This window comes from Balearica regulorum, chromosome Z, assembly GCF_011004875.1.
Source record: "Balearica regulorum gibbericeps isolate bBalReg1 chromosome Z, bBalReg1.pri, whole genome shotgun sequence".
Classification (NCBI taxonomy): Eukaryota; Metazoa; Chordata; class Aves; order Gruiformes; family Gruidae; genus Balearica; species Balearica regulorum.
Window position 1 is genome coordinate 52122290 of NC_046220.1, and position 24805 is coordinate 52147094.

The 24805-nt window shown below is 38.9% G+C and overlaps 1 protein-coding gene across 8 annotated transcripts in view; it reads left to right on the plus strand.

The window, feature by feature from the left end:
* The window catches only part of NFIB (nuclear factor I B), a 179895-nt gene that overhangs the window by 121380 nt on the left and 33710 nt on the right, over positions 1 to 24805 (plus strand). For all 8 annotated transcript variants that reach the window (XM_075739505.1, XM_075739506.1, XM_075739504.1 and 5 more), the window contains exons 5-8: positions 1578 to 1698; positions 3458 to 3576; positions 19955 to 20086; positions 22488 to 22672. In XM_075739505.1, the coding sequence (XP_075595620.1) occupies positions 1578 to 1698; positions 3458 to 3576; positions 19955 to 20086; positions 22488 to 22672 (557 nt within the window). The remainder of the gene's footprint in view (positions 1 to 1577; positions 1699 to 3457; positions 3577 to 19954; positions 20087 to 22487; positions 22673 to 24805) is intronic.

The window sequence follows — 24805 nt, forward strand, 5'->3', positions numbered from 1 at the left end:
ACAAATCAACAAATATAAAAGAACAGGTGAAACTTTTGTTGCAAAAATAAAACCCAAAATTAATATAGATAAGAAGATCTGTTTTGTTGTCATCTAAGAATTTGCTATGAGTATAGCATAAAATCAGTGCATAGTTTCATTTGACATTGCTTTCTGAATGCTTCTTTTCTCCCACTAGTTTCAACACTGTTAAAATATTTCTCTTAAGACTTCATAAGGAAGTGAGCAAAAATACTTGAAAGTTATAGTTAGAAGTGTCCACAGTGATGACACCAGCATTGTAACAACTAAATGGTCCAGGAAAATCTCTTTACTGATGAGTTGGGGACAAAACCTGTGAGGGACAAGTTGCCAAAACTGTTTGTCCAAATTTTGCACAGGACTTAATTCATGCCAGGTCAGGATGCTTAAGGAATTTAATTAACTTAGTGAGCCTTAAGATGCATGTGTCATTTAATTTGCTGTAGTCAGAAATTAATATTCAATAATTAAAATTGTGTTAAGTCCTTCAGTAAAGTACTGAGCATTGCCATCCTGCAGCGTTAAGATACATTCTTTTTTTGTGCTTGCTGAAGATGCGGTTTTGCTGTTTTAGGAGGCTGAGAGCATGTGAAATACAGCTTTCTTCTAGTAGTCAGGTGGATAAATACATTGTAAAGTATCAGGCCGTTGAGATTAAAAAAGAATCAATATTGTAGTTATGTTACAAAATTGTACCTTCTGCAGCTGTTATACACTATATACTTCTAATAATAAGCTTTAAAGCATGTGGTTTCTGTGGGATTTCTTACCATGCATTTGTTTAACCTCAAGCCGCAACAGAGTTGTACTTTAACTGTCAGGAAAAATACAAACCTTCAGATACATTACACAACATGCAATTATTCTTTTAAGTGCCAAAGGTAGTTAAAATGCACAATGCACAGACAGCGAACAAAGGTAAATACACCACAATATGTAACGTATAATTTATTCTTGAAATGCCAAGACATATGGTACACAAACCCTGTAAGGAGCTGAAGATAACACTGAGTGTGTGTGTTTGTGTGTAGGTGTACATATGCAAAGCAGTACCTGTGACGATGGGGAAAGGAACAGGAGGCAGCAAAACACGCTGTCAGCACAGAAGGCCAATATTAATATAAAGAGTTAACATTAAGGGGAAAAAGAGGTTGTGTGTCCTCAAGTTTGTTCTTTACAGTTATTTCAGTTCTTTGATAAATAAGGTTAGCTGTCCTTATAAACCCTGCCTCATTCATTATAAAAGTCCTTCTACAGAAGGCTTGACTTTGTGCCAAGGTTTGTGTTACCTTTTTCATATTAAAGATTCCAAGTTATCTGTTATACAACAGCTACGTTATATCTACATAACTGCTAAGGGATTTCTAGGACTGGGGGAGATAATTTACTTTTTAAAATATATAAACATTGATAGAACTTGTCCATACTTGGTTTCTGCAAGAGGCAGAAAATTAGATATGTGTAGTAACATCTTGATGTTTTTCCCAGTGTTAAAAATGAAAAGATGACTAAAAAGATAGATTACCTTTGACTCGTTATGATGATGTGTTTTTCAGCACCCATAACCCAGGGAACTGGAGTGAATTTCCCAATTGGAGAACTTCCGAGCCAGCCATACTACCATGATATGAATTCGGGTGTAAATCTGCAGAGGTCCTTGTCCTCTCCACCAAGCAGGTAAAAACTTGAAATAAGTGGTAATGTGAAATGAGGTTTAATAGTGTAGGACAAGCAATTCACAAATACTGTCAACAGTCAACTATTTTATGAATTTCCTCGAATTTTGTGAGGTAGGCTACTTACATACATTAGCATAATCTATGTGCAGATATATATGTTACAATTCTTGTAACCTGAAGTGGTGTCATTATTGCTGGCATTGCTGTTGATACTGTTTGCATCCTGAAACTGCTGCTGAGTTGCAGGAAGGCCTAGCAGCCGGGAACCTGCTGGCAGGGCTCGATGCCACTGGGTTCTTGCAGGCACAAAGGCTGTCTTTGAGGGCTTCCTCTTGGACCTCCGTCTTGAAAGATATGTTGGGACAGATACCGTTTCCTGTGGAAAAGGCGTTAGGACAGGTATATAAAGACAATCCCCTCAGCTCATGAAAGTGTGTTTCCTACCTCACCCTTCCAAGGGGCATTTCCCAGCACAGTGGGAACAAGGAGGAGCATGTGAGCTAGTCACAGGCTCTCTAATTTTTCTCAAGGGCCTCCATGTGCCTGCTAAAGGCAATTTGATCTGAGGGACCCACTTCTTCCTTGCTTCAACATGCTTCCCTCTCCCAGCTCTGAGAAAGACTCCATTCCCTCCCTCAGGAGCAGCTGGCAGTCCCACAGAGGTGGAGAACCTGCTGTGTCCTCCTTCTGACTCCCAGATAACGTACTGTCTGTCACACCCCTGGGGCCCCTGGGCTTTCTGAAGCTGCCTGATGTACCGTAAAACCAGAAGCACTATAGGACCTCTCGTGCCCCATTTTTCTGCACCCGAGTGAGTCAGGAAGCATCTGCAGAGTGGGACGGGATTTAACAGGACTGTCAGGGGGCTGCGTTGTGCTTTCACCAGCGCCTGGTGCTTCTGAGTTATTTTGCTCATGTTCCCCTATTTCATTCCATTGTATTTTCAGCTTGGCAGTTCACCTAGTACATTTTAGAAGTGGACAGATTAATTCTCACAGTGTTTTCTAAATAATATTAAAAGTATTATTAAAATTAATAATATTATTATTAATAATACTACCACCATTAAAACCTTCATGCTGGTTTTCTTTGGCAGTCAGCACAACAGCTTCAGTATATATTGTTACAAAGAAACTTGACTTCCCCCCACTGTACTGAAGTGCTGCCTCATTTTATGTAGTGTGACTTGAAATACAGGCCTTTTGTTGTTTTTAATTAAACTAGTCTAAAATGAAAAGTCTTTGTTTCAGGTTAAGACCTCTTTGAAAAGCTTAGGATTTTGACCTGGTGAAATGCAGTCAATTTCATTTTTTTCCTTCTTAACACGTTCAGAAAAGTTCCTGTTTTACCTTGACTTTATTAGTAATCCTTTTCCAGTGTTTTGCTTTGCTTTCGTGGTTTCTGCGTAGTGTTTAAGACTCTCATGACACAACCTTTCTTTGGTAGGTTACAGGAACTGATTTCTTGGTTGTTCAGCCAAATGCTGGTTGAATGAGAACACTTAGGGCTTTTGTATGTTACTCATTCATGCCATCTCTGAAATACTAAATCATGTGAAAAATGCAAGCACATACTTGCATTACGTATTATTAAATAACATTATCTATGTAAGTTAATGTAAGCTCTAATACCCACTTTTTTGTGCTTTGTATGCCTGAATTACTTTCTATTGAAATCCTTGTTGAAATCCAAACAGTTTGTATACCACTGCTAGCTGCATACCATATTCACTGCCAAATCTCACATTACTTCAACAGCAAAAGACCCAAAACTATCTCCATAGATGAAAATATGGAGCCAAGCCCAACAGGAGACTTTTATCCTTCTCCAAATTCACCACCTGCGGGGAGTCGGACATGGCATGAAAGAGATCAAGGTGGGTAACACGGGACAATTTTACCTCGCAGTATATTCAAATATACAATAAATCTCTGCATCCGCCTTTCCATTACTGCAATAAAATTATGGCTTTTTAGAAGAATCATTATTTTTCTCTCTGGTATGTGTATTTGCTGGTTTTGTAAATGTAAAACCAACAGTCAACAGGATATGGTATAAACAACCACATAATAATTTTTCCATTTGGTGACTGCCTTAGCTATTGTTTGAAAAGATGTGTGGCAAGTGAGGTACTTGATTACTGTGCATGCTGTGATCATCTCAGCAGGATTTTGAGTACAATGGTTTCAAGTAAAAGCCAAAACATTTTCATACTATGATTAAGTCAACACTAGTTTGCTCAGTTTTTGTCTCACCATGGCAGACTCCTGTATGTGCGTTTAGTCAGTACTGTGTGACTCAGAATAGGCTCTCAGGTCCAATAGGCTCTTTTCTGAAGAGCCCATACATAGCTCTGTGGGACTACATCCATACGCTAAAGGGTGTTGGTAAGTAGTGTTGTGTTTCTGGTTATCGGAGGCAAGAAACATGTTTGTGTGGAGAAGAAAGTTATGACTGTCAAAACAGTAAAATCATTGTCATAACTTTCCCTCATGTTATCTTGATGCTTTATAAACCTAGATGCCAGTGTAGTCTTTTCCCTCATCTTTGTGATGTGCAAACGTGTTTAAACTCACATGTGTTTGAACAGTGCTGGTTAATGAATCCTGGGGCTGAGGTGGTGCAGCTATTGGGAGAGTCTCTGAAATGTACAGCACAGTATGTCAAAGGGAAATAGAGAAAAAGACATGCCATTGCTTCCTTTGCTGATGTCCCAATTCTGACCCTCCTTTTCCCTGTCCATTGCTCATCCTTGCTGTCTTCAGTAACCAACCGACCCTTTGGTTTTATCTCAGTTTTATATTGTTTTAGGCTCCTTTCCCTTCTTTCCTTTTCCCTTCCCTTCCCTTCCCTTCCCTTCCCTTCCCTTCCCTTCCCTTCCCTTCCCTTCCCTTCCCTTCCCTTCCCTTCCCTTCCCTTCCCTTCCCTTCCCCTTCCCCTTCCCCTTCCCCTTCCCCTTCCCCTTCCCCTTCCCCTTCCCCTTCCCCTTCCCCTTCCCCTTTCCCTTTCCCTTTCCCTTTCCCTTTCCTTTTTTTTGCCTGCTAAGTTTTCTCTTTCATGTCTGTGTGCAAGGTAGCATGTGACTGATATTTAATTTAGCTGCTTTTAATTTTCACATTTTTGTTATAGTTGGTCTCCTTTTAATCTGCTTCTGCCTAGCCTGTGATCTGTGTTCTCATCATTAGGCTGCTTCTCTCACACAATGTTTACTAGTCTTTTTTTCATCGTTTCTTTTGTACTTTTTGTTTCTCATGGACACTGTGATATTTTCTTATTTCTAGCTGTTTGCAGCATTCACTGTTGAATTTAAAACAAAAAAAAAATCTTGCCTGTGGCTTTACCAAACTTAAGAACAGCAAAATAGCAGTTCTGCCAGCCAGAATCTTCCCCCTTGTGCAAAATATTTTCCTCTGTGACTGTTACTTCTTTTGGCATGACACTTTATTACAATTTTTCATAAAAGACAGAATTGTAGGTCAACTAATTTTTGTGCTTTTAAAATAAATTATTTTTGTGGTTGTGGGAAAAACAGCCCATTGTTCCTCTCTGAAGTGGTCTCTGCATATCCCTACTTGTCAAATGAAGTCCTTTTGTGCTGCTGAGTGAGCTGTAGGGGCTTCCAAGAAATGCAGTGCCGCATGGACAGCTGAGCCCGAGCCCTGCTGACAGAGCCTTTCATAGATGATCTCTATAGTTTCCAACTATCTCAATTGATTTTTAGCTCTTGAATCATTCTGCTTTCAAAGAACTGTGCTCTGTGAACACTGGATTTGTTCAGTTTTACCAACCTTCTTCATGTCACAGTTATCAGTAGTGGACAATGTTATTGTTCGGATTGCTTGAGTAAACTTACAATGAACCTGTACTTAATTTCTGTGCCATTGGGTAGCTAGATGTCTGGACTGAAACAGCCTTCAACTCTCTCTGTATCTTTCATAAGCCAGCAAACTCCAAAAGATGAGAAAGAGAGAATAAAAGAGATAGATAGACTGGAATCAATGTATTTTATTTTTGGTTCCTGGAGTTTACATTCATCTCTGAGTACCCTGTTCTGCAGCACTGCTGGGCCTACTGAAATTTTACCAGACCCTTGGCAGAGAGGTTGTCTTTGAGACACTATGAGGGACTTTGTTTGTACTGTCCTTAAGATGTTCTTCCATTCCTGCAGAGAGACAAATATACCACTGTCTAGTCTGAAAACCGTCATACTGGGGGAAGCATAAGCCTTTTGCCCCTAACCATTTATGTTTATCTTCAATCACTTTCTGAGGTTATCGTGCTGCTGTGGAAACACTGTTAAGGTAGTGACCGCAATGCCTGCCCTTGGTACCTGGCTTCACTGGGAAGGGGTATGTGGCAGTTCCTGGCATATTTGTTCTGCTGCTAGTTTGTTGGATACTTGATATCATCTTCATACTAGCATTCATCTGTGTAAAACTCCTTTTTGACACAGAGGTCTTAGCAGGATATGATATTTGTGAAAACCTATATTCTGTTTCCTTATGCCTGCAAGCACAAAGATAATTGAAGTAAAGGTTGGGAGGTGGTTTCTGTGCCAGAGAGCACACTGGTACTACTTCCCTCTCTACCGTAGAGATCTGCATTGTCATATGAGGCTAGGCATAAATAAAAAAAAAAGAGAGAAGCCATGTTGGATCACATTTGTGATCATCCATTATCACCAGGGAATGCTCATGTAGTCCCAACAGGCACTGCTTTTCCAGGCAGTCTCCAAAGGTCATCAGCACCAGAAATGTGAATCATTCCACAGTACCCACAAATGAGAATATGCAGAGGTATCATGTTTATGGGTAAGTAGCTTCTCTTTCCCTCTGATGCAATTTTAACTTTTCTAAGAGAAACAAAATCAGAAATAGCGTTGATATTAAGATATATCATTATTTATTTAAGTTGCATTGTCTCTGTTTTGAACCTGACAGAGCAAAGTCTCTAACTTCTAACCTGAAATAGATCTAGTTTCTTCATCTGCATACCTAAGTGTAATGTATTTTCATAGAAATAGAAATTACATAGATTTGAAAGATTCTTTTATCATGAAGGCTTTTCATATCTTTATTTAGCTGAGTTTGTAAAGTAGCAGAAATGAGATGACAGTGGTACTTTGGAACTGGAGACAGCCACAGTAAAACAATGATAGCTGAAACAGCCTGGAATAAAGTTTCGTAGGTGTCTAAGGGGTATCTAACCGTTTTGATAGAGAGAACGGGGAAAAGATTAATGGGTAACAGAAATATATTGAGATTAAAAATGTGGCAGATGAAAATTTGCATTGGGGTGGAAAAGGTCAAATTGAACTTTTATTGCTGTGAAAAACCAGTATCATGTAGTTTAGTAGGTAAGTAAACATCAGGAGAGGATTCATTCTGTATGAGTGATTCTGTTGTAATCCTCATAGTTTCTACATCATCTTCTCTACTTTGCAAGCACATATCATGAGCGGTAGGAACCTGACTACAGAAGTCCTTGTGGTTTAGCCAGGATGTGGCATTTGTGAAACTAAGAAAAAGAAATCTAGCCCAGCTACAATAAAATCTTCCTCATACCACACTCTACTTTCAGTTGTAAAACTCCAGAGTTTGTCCTTTTGCTGTTACCTGTCTTCCTCCTGTCATATTACTTCCAAAAATCCTTTGATAAGATTTCCAGATGTTATGTTTTATAGTTTATGTTAGGGGAATTGGCTTCAAATTACATTTGAAGATGTAATTCTGGGCAGAAATAAGTAAGCATATCTGAAAAATGGGATGGCATAAAGTTGGTCAAAGCCAATCCATGAAGGATTATGAGCAGTGGCTACATTATTCAATGCTCTAGTACTGTTATGCATGTTATTGTTCTGATATAAAAAACTAATTAACCAAAATTATTATTATTTTTTCATAGCTATTTTTATTTATTGAAGTCAGATTATAAACCCTTATGGAAGAAAAAAAAAAAAGCTTTTGAAGCCATGATACTGTCCTGGAGGTTTACTTCATTGGCTTGCAGAAGTTTGTGACTATTTTAAAAATATATGTAACCACAAGAGTATGTGTAACAGTTTGAAAAACAGATAAAAAAATAGTACTGTGGATTTACAATGTTGTTTTTGAGTTTACATACATTTAATCATTGTGAGAAGATTTTGTTTGCTATGTTAAAATACTTAAAATATGACTCTATTTGCATGATTTTTTGAAATAGGTCTGATGTCTTCCTGCAGAGTAAATAGGCAGGTTTATAGCTGCAAAGATTTCTCCCAAACCTTCTTTCTAACATTAGCCTGTCAAGTACCTAACTGTCCTCCAAAAATACCAGAGCCTAAGAAAGTGAAAAGTCATCTCTAAGAATGGTGCATTATTTAGAAATAGAGCCCTAACATGACAATTAGGAGTTCAATTTCTGTGTCTGCAGTCAGATCTTGTGCAGGTTATTTGTTCTCTTTTTGTACCTCAGTTTTTCCAATTGAATGTCTTATTAACTTCAATAATATCTGGATCACGTCATACTTACATTTCTACCAATTGGAAATATATCTAGATCTAAAAAAGTAGTTTGCTGTAAATGTCTCGTAGTCTTCCTTTTTCCAGGTTGCTGTTACTGAATTCTTTACATGTTTCTATATTAAACAAAAATTTGAGTTCCTGCAGTAGTGTAGTAATACTTTGTGAAATAGATGGAAGTTGCTGTATGAGTAAATTTGCTGAGTGTTTTAGAAACTCAGAGGAGGATAACATTTTGTACAGTAAAAATAAAAATCACCTTCCCCATTTGGAAGAGGAAGTTATTAAAAATATAACAAAACTAGTGACTAGTGTGATAGATAAAAAATACTTTGGATTTAATAGGCTGGTAAGTAAATCAGATGATACTTTTTCTTTTCATAATGAAACAGGAATATCAGAAGAACAGAGCACCTGTTGCTTCCCTTCTTAAAGCTAGCTTGGCAAAGTGCATTAACATAACTGCAGATAATTTCAGTATTTGTCCTTGAGGTCTGTTTTACTGTTACAGTGTTACAACACTCTGTATGTTGAAAATAAATAAAACCGGGGTTATCACCAATGCACGCTGGTCATGATAAAAGTGGAGATTCATGTGGATTTCTGTAGTAGTCAGGTGTCTGGAAATACTGAATGTCAATATACAATGAAGTGAATTTTAATTTTACAGTTTCTTCATCATGTTCACTCTCTTACACCTCACCCACCTCTACCAACAGTCAAGAGTCAAGATGCCAGCATACCATTAAAACTGAAACAGCTGGACCGCCTTCACCCGTTGATTGGCCAGCAGCTGTTGGACCCTCCACTTCTCAGGTCCCGACCCCCTTTGTTGGATACCCCTCTTCTGGACACTTGTCCCCTTTTGCTTTCTCCCCACCCACCGGACACTCCTTCCCCATTGGGGTCCTTCCCGATGGCTCTTTCCTTCTTGGGCCTTCTTCTCATGGACTGTCAAAGATGGATATGCTCATTTCTGAAGTGAGGGAACTAAAAGAGGAAGTAGTTAATGTGGTCCAGGAGTTGAGAACGGTAACAGATCACCTTGGCTTTTTGATGGCCTGTGTTGGACAGAGTTCAGGATTTTTTCCAGCTCCTGGTGCTCCTTCTGAAGGTTAATGCTTTAGAAACTCAGTCTCCATCTAACAGATGACTTCATCTTGCAAAGGTTTACCTTGATGAATATCTGTTAAATGCATTTCTGTGTTTTTGACTCAGACCGAGTTCTCAAAATCCTTGTGTGTCAAAGCATGTTTTAAAGCAATTTATGTCTTGTTAGTAACTTCTGTTACATCTGCCTTTGTATTTTTTAATATTTCAAAATAGTCTTTAATCAATGTATACACACACATACCTTTTATATACATATATACACTCATGCACACCTTATGGATCTATCTGATTTTTCTGTGGTTTTAACTAGTATAGTATGTGCACAGTAGTCAAATACTGTCACTTGATAATTTTTCATAACTTCACATTCATAAAGTGAGAGGTACTTTTCAACAAGAGTAACTTTTTAAAGACTTTCCAGACAAAATTCATAGCCTTGGCTTGTCTTAGCCTATTGGCTGCTATGATGCTGAAAGTGGCATCATGGTAACAAAGAACAGCATTAGCAAGGAGGACTTGCCTGGGAGGCAGCAAGTTGGGTTCTCCTCTTTCTTCCTGGTTGCAGAGCAAGACCTTGGTAGTGTTCAATGAATGGGCGTTATGTCTACTCTTTAAAAATCAGTTCTGCCATGAAAGTTAAAACAAATTTAAAATCAATAGGAAATTGGTTTATTTTTGATTTCCATAGTGGCAATTTTACAAGAAGAACTGCTGGTATCTAAAATAAGTTAAACTTTACTTTCATAATGATTAAAAGTCCTTGAAAGGCACTAGGTACAGAAACATAGGTGAAGGACCTTTCAAATGCTTATTTAATTAAAAAGGCAGAGAAAGAGAAAAAAAATCCATGAACAGGACAGCAAAAATGTTATTTTAAAATGAATAAAGTAGCTTGTACATCAGGAAAATTTGCATCCTGCATTATCGGGTGAAAATGATGTGAAGTTTACGCTCTCTCAAAAAAATTAGGCAACAGAGATTATATCTGTTTTTCTGTGTTTAGAATAGCTTTAGACCACTTTACAACTTGTTCATAAGTATCTTCAAATATTCAGAGTAGAAGATGAGAAAGTTTCTGCTCTGGGCTGAGCAGGGATCTGACTTTTCCTTCAGCCCATGTACACTTCAGTTTCTGAGTGAGTAAAGAGTAATAAAATGTTTAGAAATACAGTCAGAAAGACAAATGCAGTAGGAGATACAGTAGGAAGCATACAAAAAGGTTTGCTTTTTTGAGTTCCTGGAAATGGCTGTTATTTACTCAATAAAGTCACTGTAAAAAAATCTCATTATAGGTTCTTTGTCTTTTATTTTGGCTCATATATTGTGGCAAGGCCTATTATTTAATTTTTTCCATGTGTGATTAGTGAGTTGAATACACTCAGGGCTAGCATACGTATCTCCCATATACATCAGTGAGACATGTAAGTGCAAAAGGATATTTTTCTTGTATGCATACCACTTATTCTGTGATGAACTTTATACTATGGGAACATTCTGTTACCTTGATGGTGACTCTGGACATCCTTTGACTGAAATTAGTGATAATATGCATGTCTTAATGCAAGAATTGGCCCAGGAATAGCTCCTGGGAATAGGACGATTGCAAATAATTGTCGTGTTCCAATGTTGTTGAATAAAAGATTTCATTAGTATTTTTGAAACTGATCAGCTCCTATTAGAAATTATATGTTAAATATTATTCTGTATGATCTAACCCATGCAGTGCGGAGTATCTTCAGTTACCAAACGAATAGGTATTTAGTACCTCATGAATCATAGGTGTCTGCACTGACATTGTTTTCCAGTTATGGTACCTCCATGAGATGGAAAAAATTAATTTAGCCCAGATATTATAGCTTCTCCTCTCCTTTTTATCCACATAGATAGATTCTTTGTTTCTGTGCAAATGTGATACATTTGAAAAGGTTCTTACATTCTCTTTTGTACTTCTTTCGTAGTATATTTCAGTGTGAGTTAATTCAGTTCAAAACCATTCCCCAGATGGATCTATAATTAAATTAATATAGCACACCTATTAAACCATCCTAAACTGTTACCAGCATAGGCTATAACAGTAATAAAAGGAGATGGCATAACCTAAATGTTTCTAAATCAACAACTTCCTTTACACGGTTTTATCTCAAATGCCTCTTTAATCTTATTGCATTAGAAATCAGGAATACTTTTCTGACTTTTGCAGTTAAGGTTACAATATTGATTTCATTTTCTAGCCAAGTTCATTGGATTCTCAGCATTAATGAGATGTTATAGCTGTGCATTTTTCCTTGGAGTTTGGATGACTTTCTGTAGGATAATTTAAGAAATTACTAAAATGTACTCTAAAGTCTTTATAATTTGTTTGGCTTTTTAATTAGATTTTCTCACAGTCTCCTATAATGCTCTTCCGTCACAGCTATCTACTGGAATCACATCTATTAACAGTGATTCATAGATGGTGAAATGATCCAGTCTGTCTCTGAAGTGTAAAGTTAAATAAAAAAGTAGTTGAGCACCTGAAGTACACTGTAACTACTTAAGAGTTTTTATGGCAGTACAGAGTACTTGTAGCCTCACGTGGGTTTGTTAACGACAGTGTATGTATTTATTATAGTATATTCTTTGTGGCAGCAACATTGTATTTTTGGTCTCATGCTTTTTATCTCTATTTCCAAAGTCAGCCTCATTACTTGCTCCATGTTTAACAGGCAGCCACCCCACTAGTCTCTGAGTTACTCCTTAAGTACTACTCGTCCAATATCTGATGGGCTTTGCTGGTACATGGGTGGTTGGATAAACTGAGTCTGAAGTTGTGGGCAGAAGTGAGGCAGGAGAGGCTGCAGAGGTGAAGTCTGGCACTCTGCTGCTGGCCCTTGTGGGTCCCTGTGGAGCTGGTGGAGATGTTCTCACCTCCCTCCAACAGCAACACCCCAGGTCCCCATGGTCTCCATGGTGGCACCTGTGTCTCGGAGGTCTTAGAGCTGGACAATGCTTCTGGTATGAGGCATGTAGGGTGAGAAAGGCTGGCCAGCTTTATGCCAGAAGATCAATGCATGGAAAAAAAAAGGTATTTTTCTCCTCACAAGAAACAGTGCAGGTATGATAACATAGTTATGCAGATTATGAACCTGGTTATTACGAATAACCATACACTAGAATTGTACTTTTCAAAAGCTGGTGTGTATACATTTTAACAGGAACCGTACTGAGTTGTTTTGCTTTCTGTCCATAAAAAAACAGGATAGTCAGTAATGCAATGAATAAATCTGATTGTCCAACTTTATATACAGTTAGTCACACGCAACAGCAAAAAGCATCCTACAACTTGTTTATATAGAGGCTGGTTTGGGTTTTCCACACCCCTCCCACCTCAATGTGTGCTGGGAGCTAAAAAGGCATGTAGAAGATACCCTTCTATCTTTTGTCCAAACCCCTTTCTGTTTAAGAAAGGTGTTTAATCAAGGTTAATGCATCTCACAGAATGTAACTGTTGGCAATGGAGTACAGTATTGTGCAGGTTTGCATGTGGGTAAGGATGAGAAGAATATGTTTACTCCATCTAAAGGGTTTCCGACTCTCATGTTTCAGCTGTCTGAAAGTTCTTGCGTCACTTTCTTATGTATATTAATACTTATTGAGCAATGCAAAATTAAATAGTGTCATTTATTAGAAAAGATGAATAGAGAATGAACAAGGAAATAATTCAGTTGATATTGTAATAAATTTACTCTGGGTTTGCTGTAGCTTTTCTGAATTGCAATATTGTTGTAGGGTTTTGCTCTTCAGCTTGCAGTACTGAAAATGGCATGGCAAGAAATTCTAGTCTAGTTCCTCCTCTTAGATTTTTTCACTACAAATCACAAAAGATGATACATTGAGAAGGTTTCACTGTGTGAAATGGCAAAATAGTGCAATAGATTGTTTGCTTAGCCTTGTGCATGGTTCCTGATAGGGAAACCAGTGTCATGGTCTGATAGACTGGACTGTGCAAAATCGGAGGTGTTCCTGTGTGAAAATAGCATTGGCACTAAGTAGGCTTACTTGAAGATGGGAGGTTATCAAATCTTTGTACACTGAAATATTCTACTCTAGTATAAAATTTTCATGTGTAAAATGCTTTTCTACACTTGATGTAGAAGCAAAAATAAAACTGAGACCATGTTTTTAAATGTGAAGAGAGCAGCTCTCTTCAAACCTTCACACTGGCTGCTCCTCAAGTTCAGAACATTCTCAGCTGTTAAGTGACATGCATATATATCTTCATGTAAGAGCTCAAGGTTTCTCTCAAAGCAAGTACAAAGGCCTTCACACTGATAATTGCTATCTGTCTCTCAGATAGTCATGGAACAGAACCGATAATGATTTGTTTGTTTGGTCGGTTGGTTTGTTTTGTTGATTTGGCACTCAGGAAAACATTGATATTCAGAAGTACATTTTTCATGGAGATGAATAATTATTTAGGAGGGCTTACCTCTGGTACAAGATAAAACTTACGGTGAGGGGGAATGAGACACCAACAAGCCAATGATTAGGGCACAGATTTGGATAACGGGAGAGCTAAATGCAAAGCCTGATCTCTGCCTGATACTGAGCAAGAATTCTAGCAAGTCTTTCTCTGTTCTAGGCATCAAGTATCTCAGACAGTGAGCTGCTCGGGCACATCTGTCTTTCCTATTTATTCACTCACAAATATATGTCACAATTTCTTTTTTGTGAAGAAGATAAATGAATTAAAATGTTTTGATTTTCAAGACTCTTGGTTTCCATCCAGCCCCAGTGCCAAGCCTTTAGGACAGATATAACAAAGCCTATTTCTTACAAATGAGAGGTGGTTGTGCTTTAGAGTCACTCAGCTGTCAATAGTCAGTGTTAGGTGTCTTATTAAGACCTACAATTGAGAAATACAGAATGCTCACAGCATTAAAAGAAATCAGACTGAGAACATCTGAAAACTGGTGATGCTGGCTCTGCCTGTGCAGAGTGGCTCTGCTCATTCTTCACATCCACAGGTGTACAACAAAACATTCTCCTGAGCACAGTAGGGTTTGTCATGATTCATCATCATCATACAGCTATCTGATGTGAATTTAAAATCTTACTTAAGTTTTCACATGTGCTTCACACAAGCGTACCTACCAGATGTGGTGGAGGCAGTGGAGAGTGAGGCCCAGCTGGATGTGATGTATGTAATGTGTCCTGCCACCTGAAATTAACCCAGGTACTGCCTCTGGGAAAAAGAGCGATTCATTTAAAACTGTAGCATGAAGGGACACCTCATGCAGATTGCCAGTGGTGCCATGAACTCCATAGCTTTCCTGCTTTCACTATGGTTATATATACAGTAAGTTGAACCTTGTTTTATTTTGTTTTCTCTGGAGCTGATGTTACAGTAAGGAGTTGGAAATCAATCTTTACAGATTGTTGTCTGCAGAAGTGTACCTTGGAAAGAAAGACTTTTGAAGCGAAGCTGTAGAAAAGATATTAATAACAAGTGTTAAATAATTAATTGGATTAAAAGAGATTTAATATTTGTTTATGATTTCTTCTTACTCTGCTCATGAGTATGTCTCATGAGCAAGAAAGAGAAGCTGCCATGTTGTGGTGGTGAGCAAGAAAGCAGATCAGGTGTCCAGAAGCAGGCAGATAGATGTTTGAACTTGCCCTGGATCACTGCTGGATTCCAGCCAAGTTCTCCTAACAGGTGGCTGGCTGTGTAGTGTGCCGAGGGGACATTCGTCCAGGGAACTGCCTGGATGGAAAGCTGCTTCAGGCTGAGGATGAAGGTCTTTGCTTTGATGAGGAAATTGCCAAAACTCATGTCTCATTAGTGTTTCCTGAGGTTCTTTGGAAGTGAAGAACAGTTTAATTAAAGGCTGACGTAAACACGTTTCTGCACACTTTCCCCGCAGCATTTTATCACATTAGAATTGATCAAAATTGTTGCCTTGGGCTGTCTTGAACAGATATACATCTGGAGCACCATTTGTGCAAGCTGCTGATGAACAGGCTACATACATACGCTATGCTTCACAGCAGCTCTTCTGCCTTCCTCTGTAGACAGATTTACCTTGTTGGGAGTTGAGATGATCTAATTTTTTATTTGCATAAGCCCTTTTTTCTTTGATATGATGCTTTAAAATGTGTAACATGTCACCCATTTGGGTGCGTACATACTGTATCTCCATAGTTATATGAGAATACGGGTAAGAGTGATTTGGAACAGCACTGGGAATTAAAAAAAACAAAAAGGCAAAAAAGCACCCATTTTAGCCCTTTTTTCACATATGATGAAAATTCTCAGCAGGACAGGACACAGCACCTGATTAATATTGACCTTTTGATAACTGTCCAAGCGCTTTTGGCATCTTTCTGCTTTTCATCTGTACTTAGCATTTTTTCCAAAAGTCTGAAAATAATTCACACTTGAAACTGTTTTATTTTCATTTTCAAAGTAATAAGGATTGGAATCTCATTCCCGAAACTTAGACACAGGCGTAAATGCAAGTGGCCTATTTTTGTGACCTCTGGTTGTCATTCATTATGTAATTAACAGTACATAACTAAGCTCTATGTAGCAACTAGACTATATCTCATGATGTGGAAAAAGACATGTTTTTAAAATGAGAAAAATGTGTGTTTTCTATTATCTGGAAACGGCTAGTAAAATCATATGACGTTTCACTGTCACTTTAACTCATTCTGCTTTGTTTAAAGGCACTGTTTCTTACAAGGAAAATTAAAGACAGTGAAAAATTGCTTCGCATTACTTCCCCCCCCCCCTTTTTATTGTTGTAACTGGTGACTCTCCAGAGAAACGTAACTTGTGTGTTTTGCTATTAAAGCTCTGAGGCTCCTCTCTTGGTCAAGGAGGAGACGGCTGCAGCCTTTCTTCCTAACCTATACAAACAGTTATTGTTCTGTCTCCCCTGTCTGCTGCATCTGTTACTGGGCAGTGGCAGGAGCATGAATGCTCCGTTATGATGGCCAGGCGCATGCGGGGAGAGCCGCAGGGGCTGCGGGGCGGGGGGAAAGGGTGAGCTGAATTACTTCTCAATGCGACGTGCATTGTTTTAACAAAGAAGCTGCTGCTACCGGTGCCTCGGCTGTTATTCTTTGCAGTTGCCTGTGCTGTAGATAACAAGACTTCTTCTGAAAGTACTTCATGGTGGTGTGCTGTGCAGTGTATTTTTATTTGCAATATGTACGTTAGAGTCGATGTTTTGGTGGGTAATGAGTATTTTTATGGCAGTGCTGAATTTTCTATTCCTCACTACCAGTCGTGTTCACCTTGATGAGGAAACAGTCTTCTGTATGAGCAGCTCATTGTGTTTGCTTTGTAATTTTTACTGTCTGTTTTCTATGTGCTAACTACAATTCTTCCGTAAAGTAGAAGCAGGAATAAATGGCACATTTTTAAGGCAAATGCTTTATCATAGTTGCCAGTCTCCTTTTCAGTAGATTCTTTTCAAATTAGCGATGCCACAGGGGGGTTAATGGATACTCTGATTACACTGCACTTCATATAGCATACTTCTTTTGAGCAACTAAAATATTTTGGTTTTGAAAAACACAACAACTTTGGCTTGTTTAATGAAGTAACAGTCACGAACCAAATTAAGTCTCTGTTGCATTCCAGAAATCAGAGCTGCTGACGTATGCAGACCTTCAGGAGCTAGGCAGCTCTTTCTGTCATGAGTTCATTTGTTGAATATGAGCTTTACATAAGGAAAAGATTTTCCACTTCCAACCCATGGTTTGTTTTTTTCCTTGGGGAGACTTAAGTGCAGTACTTTTAATTTGAAATAAAATTAAACTATTTGTACATTCTCTCTTTTGTGATAGCTTATATGTGGTAGAATGAACAATATATTTGGTCACTGATGAGCTCTGTGACAACTACTGATGACCACAGCGTTGTAGTGGGAGGCTGTGTCTACAAGCTATTAGGCACACTTAGCTTTTTTCTCAGACTCTAACATTGCAGTGTTTCTGCAGAGACATATTGTGCACGCACAGAACCGCAGTACTTAGACAATAGCTAGTTAATTTTGTCCTGGGCTTTTATAAAACCCTACATCTGTTGTGGAGGTGTGAGAATTTTCTTGCTCTGATGAAAGTAGGACCTTATATGATGAAGCTAGGGCTGTCATTTGAGCAGAAAATAAAGCATAATGAAATATTTGAAAATTATTGAAGATTCAATATGTGCCTTCTTATCATGACTTGCCTATGCAAAACACAATTTTTTAAAAAAAATCAGTCTTGCAATTTTAAAAATTATTTTTAAGCTTAGCAGAATGTTTTCAAACAAACTGTAACCATTTGGCAACTTTGGTTTTGCTAGCTGCTGATAAATTCAAAGAAACAAAATATTCCTCCATTTTGTTCCTCAACAACAATTTATTTACCAAATTTTTATAAAACAACTAGAGGTGTCAGCACTCAGTGTTTTTGATAACAACATAAAATTGCAACAGATCAGTATAATAAAAAGCATATAGTAATCTTTGTCATATCTGTTAAAACTGAATGAGTGCTGAATTGCTCAGTTGTAAAGCAATTCCTCGCTCTTGCTGACTGTTTCACTGAATAAAATCCTTTCTCAGCAGCCTTCTTGAAGAAGTGAACCTTGCAGGGTATCTGTGAAATCAGCAGACTTAGTATTCAGGACCAAAGGGGAGCAGGGGAGTTGCAGAGAGATGGTGGTGGGGCAGTGGGAGAGTCTCCTCTGGTTCTGGTGCCAGTGCCCATGCAGGGCTTGTCAAGGGGATGGGGCAGAGTGGACAAGCGGTCTCTCGGTTTGACGGGTGCTGCTCTAAGTACGGCTTTCAAGTTGAAAACCCACCTTAGACTGCAGCCAGTTCATAGAGCACTGGTCCAATTTGGTCTTAGTAAGGCCTGTCCTTGACTTCCAAGGTGGTTGTATGTCCTCCAGAATAGCACAATGCAGTATGCCAATGTTAAAATTAGTTTAAGGGCTAACATGGCCCATGTAGAAAAGTCAGCGGCAACGTGGCCCCTGTCCAGTAAAGTATTTAAGACAATAGATTTTCTTTAAACATGAATCAGTCCCATTGATTTGAAGTGGAACCCACTTATGATACCGATGTGTATCCTATAAAAATATTATAATTATCATAGAATCATAGAATTAAAGATCATCTAGTTCCAACCCCCTTGCTGCGGGCAGGGACACCTTCCACTAGAACATGTTGCCCAAAGCCTCATCCAACCTGGCCTTGAACACTTCCAGGGAGGGGGCATCCACAACCTCCCTGGGCAGCCTGTTCCAGTGGCTCACCACTCTCACAGTAAAGAATTTCTTCCTAACATCCAATCTAAATCGACCCTCCTTCAGCTTAAACCCATTACCCCTTGTCCTGTCCCTACACTCTCTGATAAACAGTCCCTCCCCATCTTTCCTGTAGGCCCCTTCAGGTGCTGGAAGGCCACAATTAGATCTCCCTGGAGCCTTCTCTTCTCCAGGCTCAACAACTCCAACTCTCTCAGCCTGTCCTCACAGGAGAGGTGCTCCAGCCCTCTGATCAGCTTCGTGGCCCTCCTCTGGACTCACTCCAACAGCTCCATGTCTCTTTTGTACTGGGGCCCCCAGAGCTGGACGCAGTACTCCAGGTGGGGTCTCACAAGAGCAGAGTAGAGGGGCAGGATCCCCTCCCTCGACCTGCTGGTCACACTTCTTTGGATGCAGCCCAGGACACTGTTGGCTTTCTGGGCTGCAAGTGCACACTGCTGGCTCATGTTGAGCTTCTCATCAATCAATACCCCCAAGTCCTTCTCCTCGGGGCTGCTTTCAATCCGTTCCTCGCCCAGCCTATAGTGGTGCTTGGGATTGCGCTGACCCACGTGCAGGACCTTGCACAAAACAATTAACTTTGGAATAAATTGGTGCGAAGTCCAACAAATATTTTTAAATTAATTTAAACTTTCAGAAAGAATCAGTATTTTTGCTTTATGCAATATCAGTAACCCTGCATGATAGCAATCATACATTTGTCCCTACTGGTGTGTTATCTTCACGCAGTGAGCTCTAAAGAGATGTTTTTGTTGATAGAGAAACTGGAAGGAAGAGGTGGGAAGGCCCCACTTGAGACGTGGAAAATATGAGATAAAGAAGTTAAAGTATCCTTTATACTTAGGGAGGTTACATTGTTTCACTATGGTTTTAGGAAGGGTAAGGAATGGCATTTGAAATAACAAAATAATAAATACCATGAACAGGTATGTGTAAGTTACCCTACACACCTGAGTGTAGGTGTTCCATTAAAAAATGCAGTAAGGGTTATGTGGCTGTTGAAGGAGCAGATGATTTGGTGATGTTCTGGGGACGTGGGAAGTGTCTAGGGAGGTTCTGAAGACATGCATTTCTTCACTGTTTGGCTTGTCTCATATGAAAGGAATGTAGTTTCTGTTCTGCAGGACAAAGACCAGTTAGGGGATTATTATTCATTCTCATGTTTGAAAGTGATAGTTTAAAATTAGTTTATTGGTCACAGGGGAGTTGGGTCAGCAAACAACATTTATGTAAGAATAGTAAAAATAAGTATCTTCAGTCTACAATATGATATGTCCTGAGATGGGCTTCTAAGCTAATGTCACTGTTCCATTGTTTTTCAATTGCAGATATGTCTTCTCCTACAATGAAGAAACCTGAAAAGCCTTTGTTTAGTCCTACTTCTCCCCAGGATTCTTCACCAAGACTGAGCACTTTTCCCCAGCATCATCACCCAGGAATCCCAGGAGTTGCACACAGTGGTGAGGGTTATGGAGGAGGAAGAAATACCTCCCTATTCTTTCTTTGAGACCTAATCCCATTTATACTACTGATGACAATAGAAATGGAAGAAGTTGGGGTATCCTTGCAGGAGTGCTCATTAAACTCAGTTCAGGTAGTTTGACTGCTGCCAGTCACTGGAAACGATTTAGGATTAACCAGTAAATAAGCTGTAAATTGCATGAAGAAACTGACAGAGGAAAACTCCTCCCTTTCTTTCCTCCTTCATTCATCCTTTTTTTATTACTGTTCCTATGACTGTGTTGTATTTAAATACCAGAATAGGTAGGATTTAATACACAAGAGAAGTCACAATTATGTTCACTATGTGACACAATGAAATAAGTACCAGTGCTTCTTTTGAGTGCTCTGTCTAAAGAGGTAGAGTCCTGATAAATATTTTTCAACATCTGTGTTCTGAAATCCATTGTAAATCCATAGTAAAACTTCACTTAAAAAGTGAAGGAGGCGAAATGTGATGGAATGCATGTTATCTTGAGGGTTTATCAGGAATGACAGGGAAATTCCAGCATCACGCAATTTTAGAGGTCAGAGTGACCTTGATTCATCAGATGAGAACATGGTCCTTGGAAGTTTCCCCTCAGCAGCTCATCATGTCTCCTCATAAACTGCATAAAAAAGGATTCATTTCTTGAGCAGAGCTGGGTGACTAGAGGAGTAAACCAAATTTGAGGACTCTTTCTTCTTCCGTTTAACATGCAGTTCTGCTTTGAGAAGCTTCTGTTTTGTGATTTCTCCATGATTTCAAGTTCCTCTCTTTCAATTCATGTATAAGGACTATTTTCCCCTTAACATCTGCTTATTTTGTGTTATGAAAGTGAGCCTGGGCTCATTCCGGTCTCTCTAAGGTTTCCACTATCAGCAAATACTCAAGCACATCAGAGATGATGGGTGAAATGGAAGGGACAGATTTCTGCTCACTTGTGTTTGTTTTGCACAGCTCCCACATGTCAGAGCAGTAACTAGTGTTTTATGATTAAACTGAACTTGTGGGGCCATGATTAAAATGACCCTGTCACAAAAGAAGCTTTCATAATTATTTTTGGCCCTATACTTATATGTAGATCTTTATATTTGCTTTAGTGTATAATTTTTAGATACATGTATTTGAGTGACAGTCGTAGCCTAATTTGTAGATGAGCTATTTACTTGCTAGGAAACTTAATTTCTATCTGTTCTATTGTCAGTGAGCAATGGTTTTGAGATTTGCAAGGTTTTGGTTAAGAAGTACAGCAATTTCAGAATATTCCTACAGTTGTTTTTTCTTGGGCAAACTATGACTTGGTCCCAGCTCAAAAATAGCAACTCATTTAAAAATTAAGCTGAAAAAACCCAAAGATATGAAAGGTCGTCCAAAAGAGCAGTGTTGGTGTGCTTGTGCTGATACGGTATAGAACAGTGAGCAGTTCTGCTTATATAGACCTGATTTTGAACCTTCTCACTAGTGAAAATGAAAACACCATTGTGTTTTCTCCATTTCCATTGAACTCGGTACCTCATTTTTAATACCTTGGCAAGTAGGTGCCCTCTAGATGTGTAGTAAGGGTGGAAAGCGGGTTGTTGTGCAGTGTTATAGAAGACCACTCTCCACTTCCAGCCGGACGACTGGGCAACAGCAGGACTAGCTGGATATTCATTTCACTGTGAAAACATTGGTTTTTTTAGACTACGTATCATCTATAGGTAGAGAAGTGTATGTTTGTAGGGGCTGGGAAGAAAGAGAATGCAGAGAAAGATATGTATAGGATAGATAATTTTTGTTTGTCAGAGATATTTTTATTGGATGGATTGGTTTCCCAGGCCCTGAAGTTGAATATTCGTTAGCATTTTCACGAAGATCAGCTAATATTCATGGCATTGTTGATGAGTAGTTATTTCCCTGTCCCCATGTGAAGCAGGTAGAGAGCAATGCAGTGAGGAATCACTAACTGTTTCTTAGGGCTTGGTGACTTTGCTCTCCTCTGTTGGAGTGCTGTGGATAAAATAATAGGTTTTATTTATTAAGTAAAATATTTGTCTTGTTTATTTGGGGTCCAGATGGGAAAACTGTGTAATTGAAATGTCTTTTATGCTAGAGAATGATTACTGTTTAAAGAAAAAATGAAAAAAAAAAAAAAAAAGTGATGGCATAACCCACAAAACCAGGATGAGTATTTATGAATTTGAAACAGTAGCAGTTTCCATTGCTTGGGATGATGTGAGGGGAGGACATGTAAGTTTTTCTGTAAAGATGCCATGAAGCAGGAGTGTGTTGTACTGATTTATAACTCACATTTTATTTTTCTTGCTGTAACACAGAGGTGAAGAATTTTAGAAGAAACAAGATGCGAAGTAATTTTAATTTTATTTTATCTTCTCCAGTCATCTCAACTAGAACTCCACCTCCACCTTCACCATTGCCATTTCCAGCACAAGCTATTCTCCCTCCTGCCCCGTCTAGCTACTTCTCTCATCCAACGATCAGATATCCTCCCCACCTGAATCCTCAGGATACTCTGAAGAATTATGTACCTTCTTACGACCCGTCCAGCCCACAGACTAGCCAGGTACTGTAAAACAACACGAACCCTCCAAAACAAATCCTATGAGGAATGTGTGTCTTCCAGGGTGTCTAGGCTGGTATCTCACTAGTTCTGGTCTCGGCGCAAGCTGGGAGCTGGTATATAAGCAATCCAGCAAATCTTCCTGTTCAGCAAGGTCAAGTAAAGGGGGAAGGTTAGTCATATCCACTTGGTGTTCCTCCGTCAAGCGTAAGGAAAATACTTGTCCTGAGCAACCCGGCAACACTAAGAGGGCAGGTCCTAGTCCCGCACCCCTCCTGCAGGCTCTCTGGCCTCGCAGGGCTCTGGCCTCGCAGGGCTGCTGGAGGCGAAGCTCCTGCTGCAGGACGGAGCAAGGAGTGTGCTGATACCTACATGCAAACGCATGCACACACACGGACATACACGTATATTTACAGACTGACAATGAAAATAAAATATTTTCAAGGTAATGCTTGCCCTCTTTCATAGACACCTGACATTTCTTTGCACAGATGCAAAGGCATTACTGTAGTGAGCACAGCACAGACCCATAAACTTTTTTTTTCTTCCTTTTGTAGAGAACATGCAGTAACAGATGAGTTCCTGGCTGCCACACCGATTCAGACTTGTGTCTGATATGGGAAATTAACATGGTTTTCGTTAGCAAAGTAATTTGTGAAGGACTATGTGCAAAACCGCTTTCCATGATAGCATCAGCACGTAGCATTAGCATGTGATCTGCATTATAGGATAAACTGCAGTTGAGACTTGGTCTGTCAATACTTGGAATATTTCCACTGTCAGTGTAAAGTAATCTTTGCTGCTCAGGCTGTAACTTATTTTTGATGCCTTGTCTGAAAGGCTTCTGTGGAGCCTTCCAACTTGTGCTTTAGCATGTTTTCTGGAAGAGCCTTGGGAATGTAAAACGAAGAGACAACGGTCAGGTTTCCCTCCTCCTAAGATTTAGGTTCCTTTGGAAGAACTGTCTTATCAAGGATGAAGGGATTGCTGTGACGGCATTTTGTTTTGGGCTTTGTTTTGTTTTGCTTTGTTTTTCACCAGTAATGACAGGCCTTTCAGCGCGTATTTCAGGCACAACAGCAATAGAACTTGAGGCTGAATCAAACTTTCTATGTTGAATAACAGATACGGCCCCTCTGGGCTGTTCAGAAGGCCATTGTGGCTATTGTCCCCATTGGCTAATGCTCCGGTCCAGCTGCATGACTTTCTATGTATTTAAAAAAAAAAAAAAAAAAAAAAAAAAAAGTGGGTCCATAAAATCAAAGGGAGAAGTCCTAACTATGTGATTTTTGTTGGTTACAATATTAATACAAATTAAACGAAAAAGTGAAAATGGAGTATGTTGGCTTTAGAATACAAATTGCTATTTGCACATGGATTAAAAGTCTTTCAGTCCCATATAGCATTTTTGCTGAGGCTCAGCTGGGAATGTTGCATGCAGGACCTGATTTTAATTTGTGTAAAATTTCCATGAATAACAAAGTCTAATTAAGACATCCATTAAAAGTCCTTAACGTTAATTCAGTGCAGAAAATCTTAGAGTTCTATTGGATTTTTTTTTTAAACTGATGTCTTAATTAGGCACTATTAGGGGAAAAATTATGCAAATTAAAATCAGGCCCTTACTGTTACACATTTCTTTAATTATTCAGTGCTTGTTTTACTTACATTTTGATTTCTTATATATATTAAAAGAGCAGATTAGGTGATAATCTGTCTGGATTGTTCAGTGTTCTGCTTTGGATCATCACTGAAAAGAATACAACATTTGAATGAAGTATCTGACTTTCAAACAGTTGACAAATGCACTATCTTGTGTTTTTAACATTGGGGAGTATATTCACTGAGGAGGAGAAGCACTTTCAACCCTTTGCCCAACAAGAGTCTTACTTTCTTCCCTTATCTGTGGTTGAAAGATTAATCTTTAGACCTCAAAACATAAAATTTTACTTTGCTGATTTTTTTCAGAGTAGTAGCAAACTGAAAATACTTCCTATTATTGTGTTGCAGCTCTATAGGGAATAACAGGCCATGCTGGCCTCAATTTACTACTTTCAATTTACTACTTTCACCTTTCATAATCTTTATATTAATCTATTTCATTTCATTTGATGTTTGATTTAGTTCCTGAGAAGA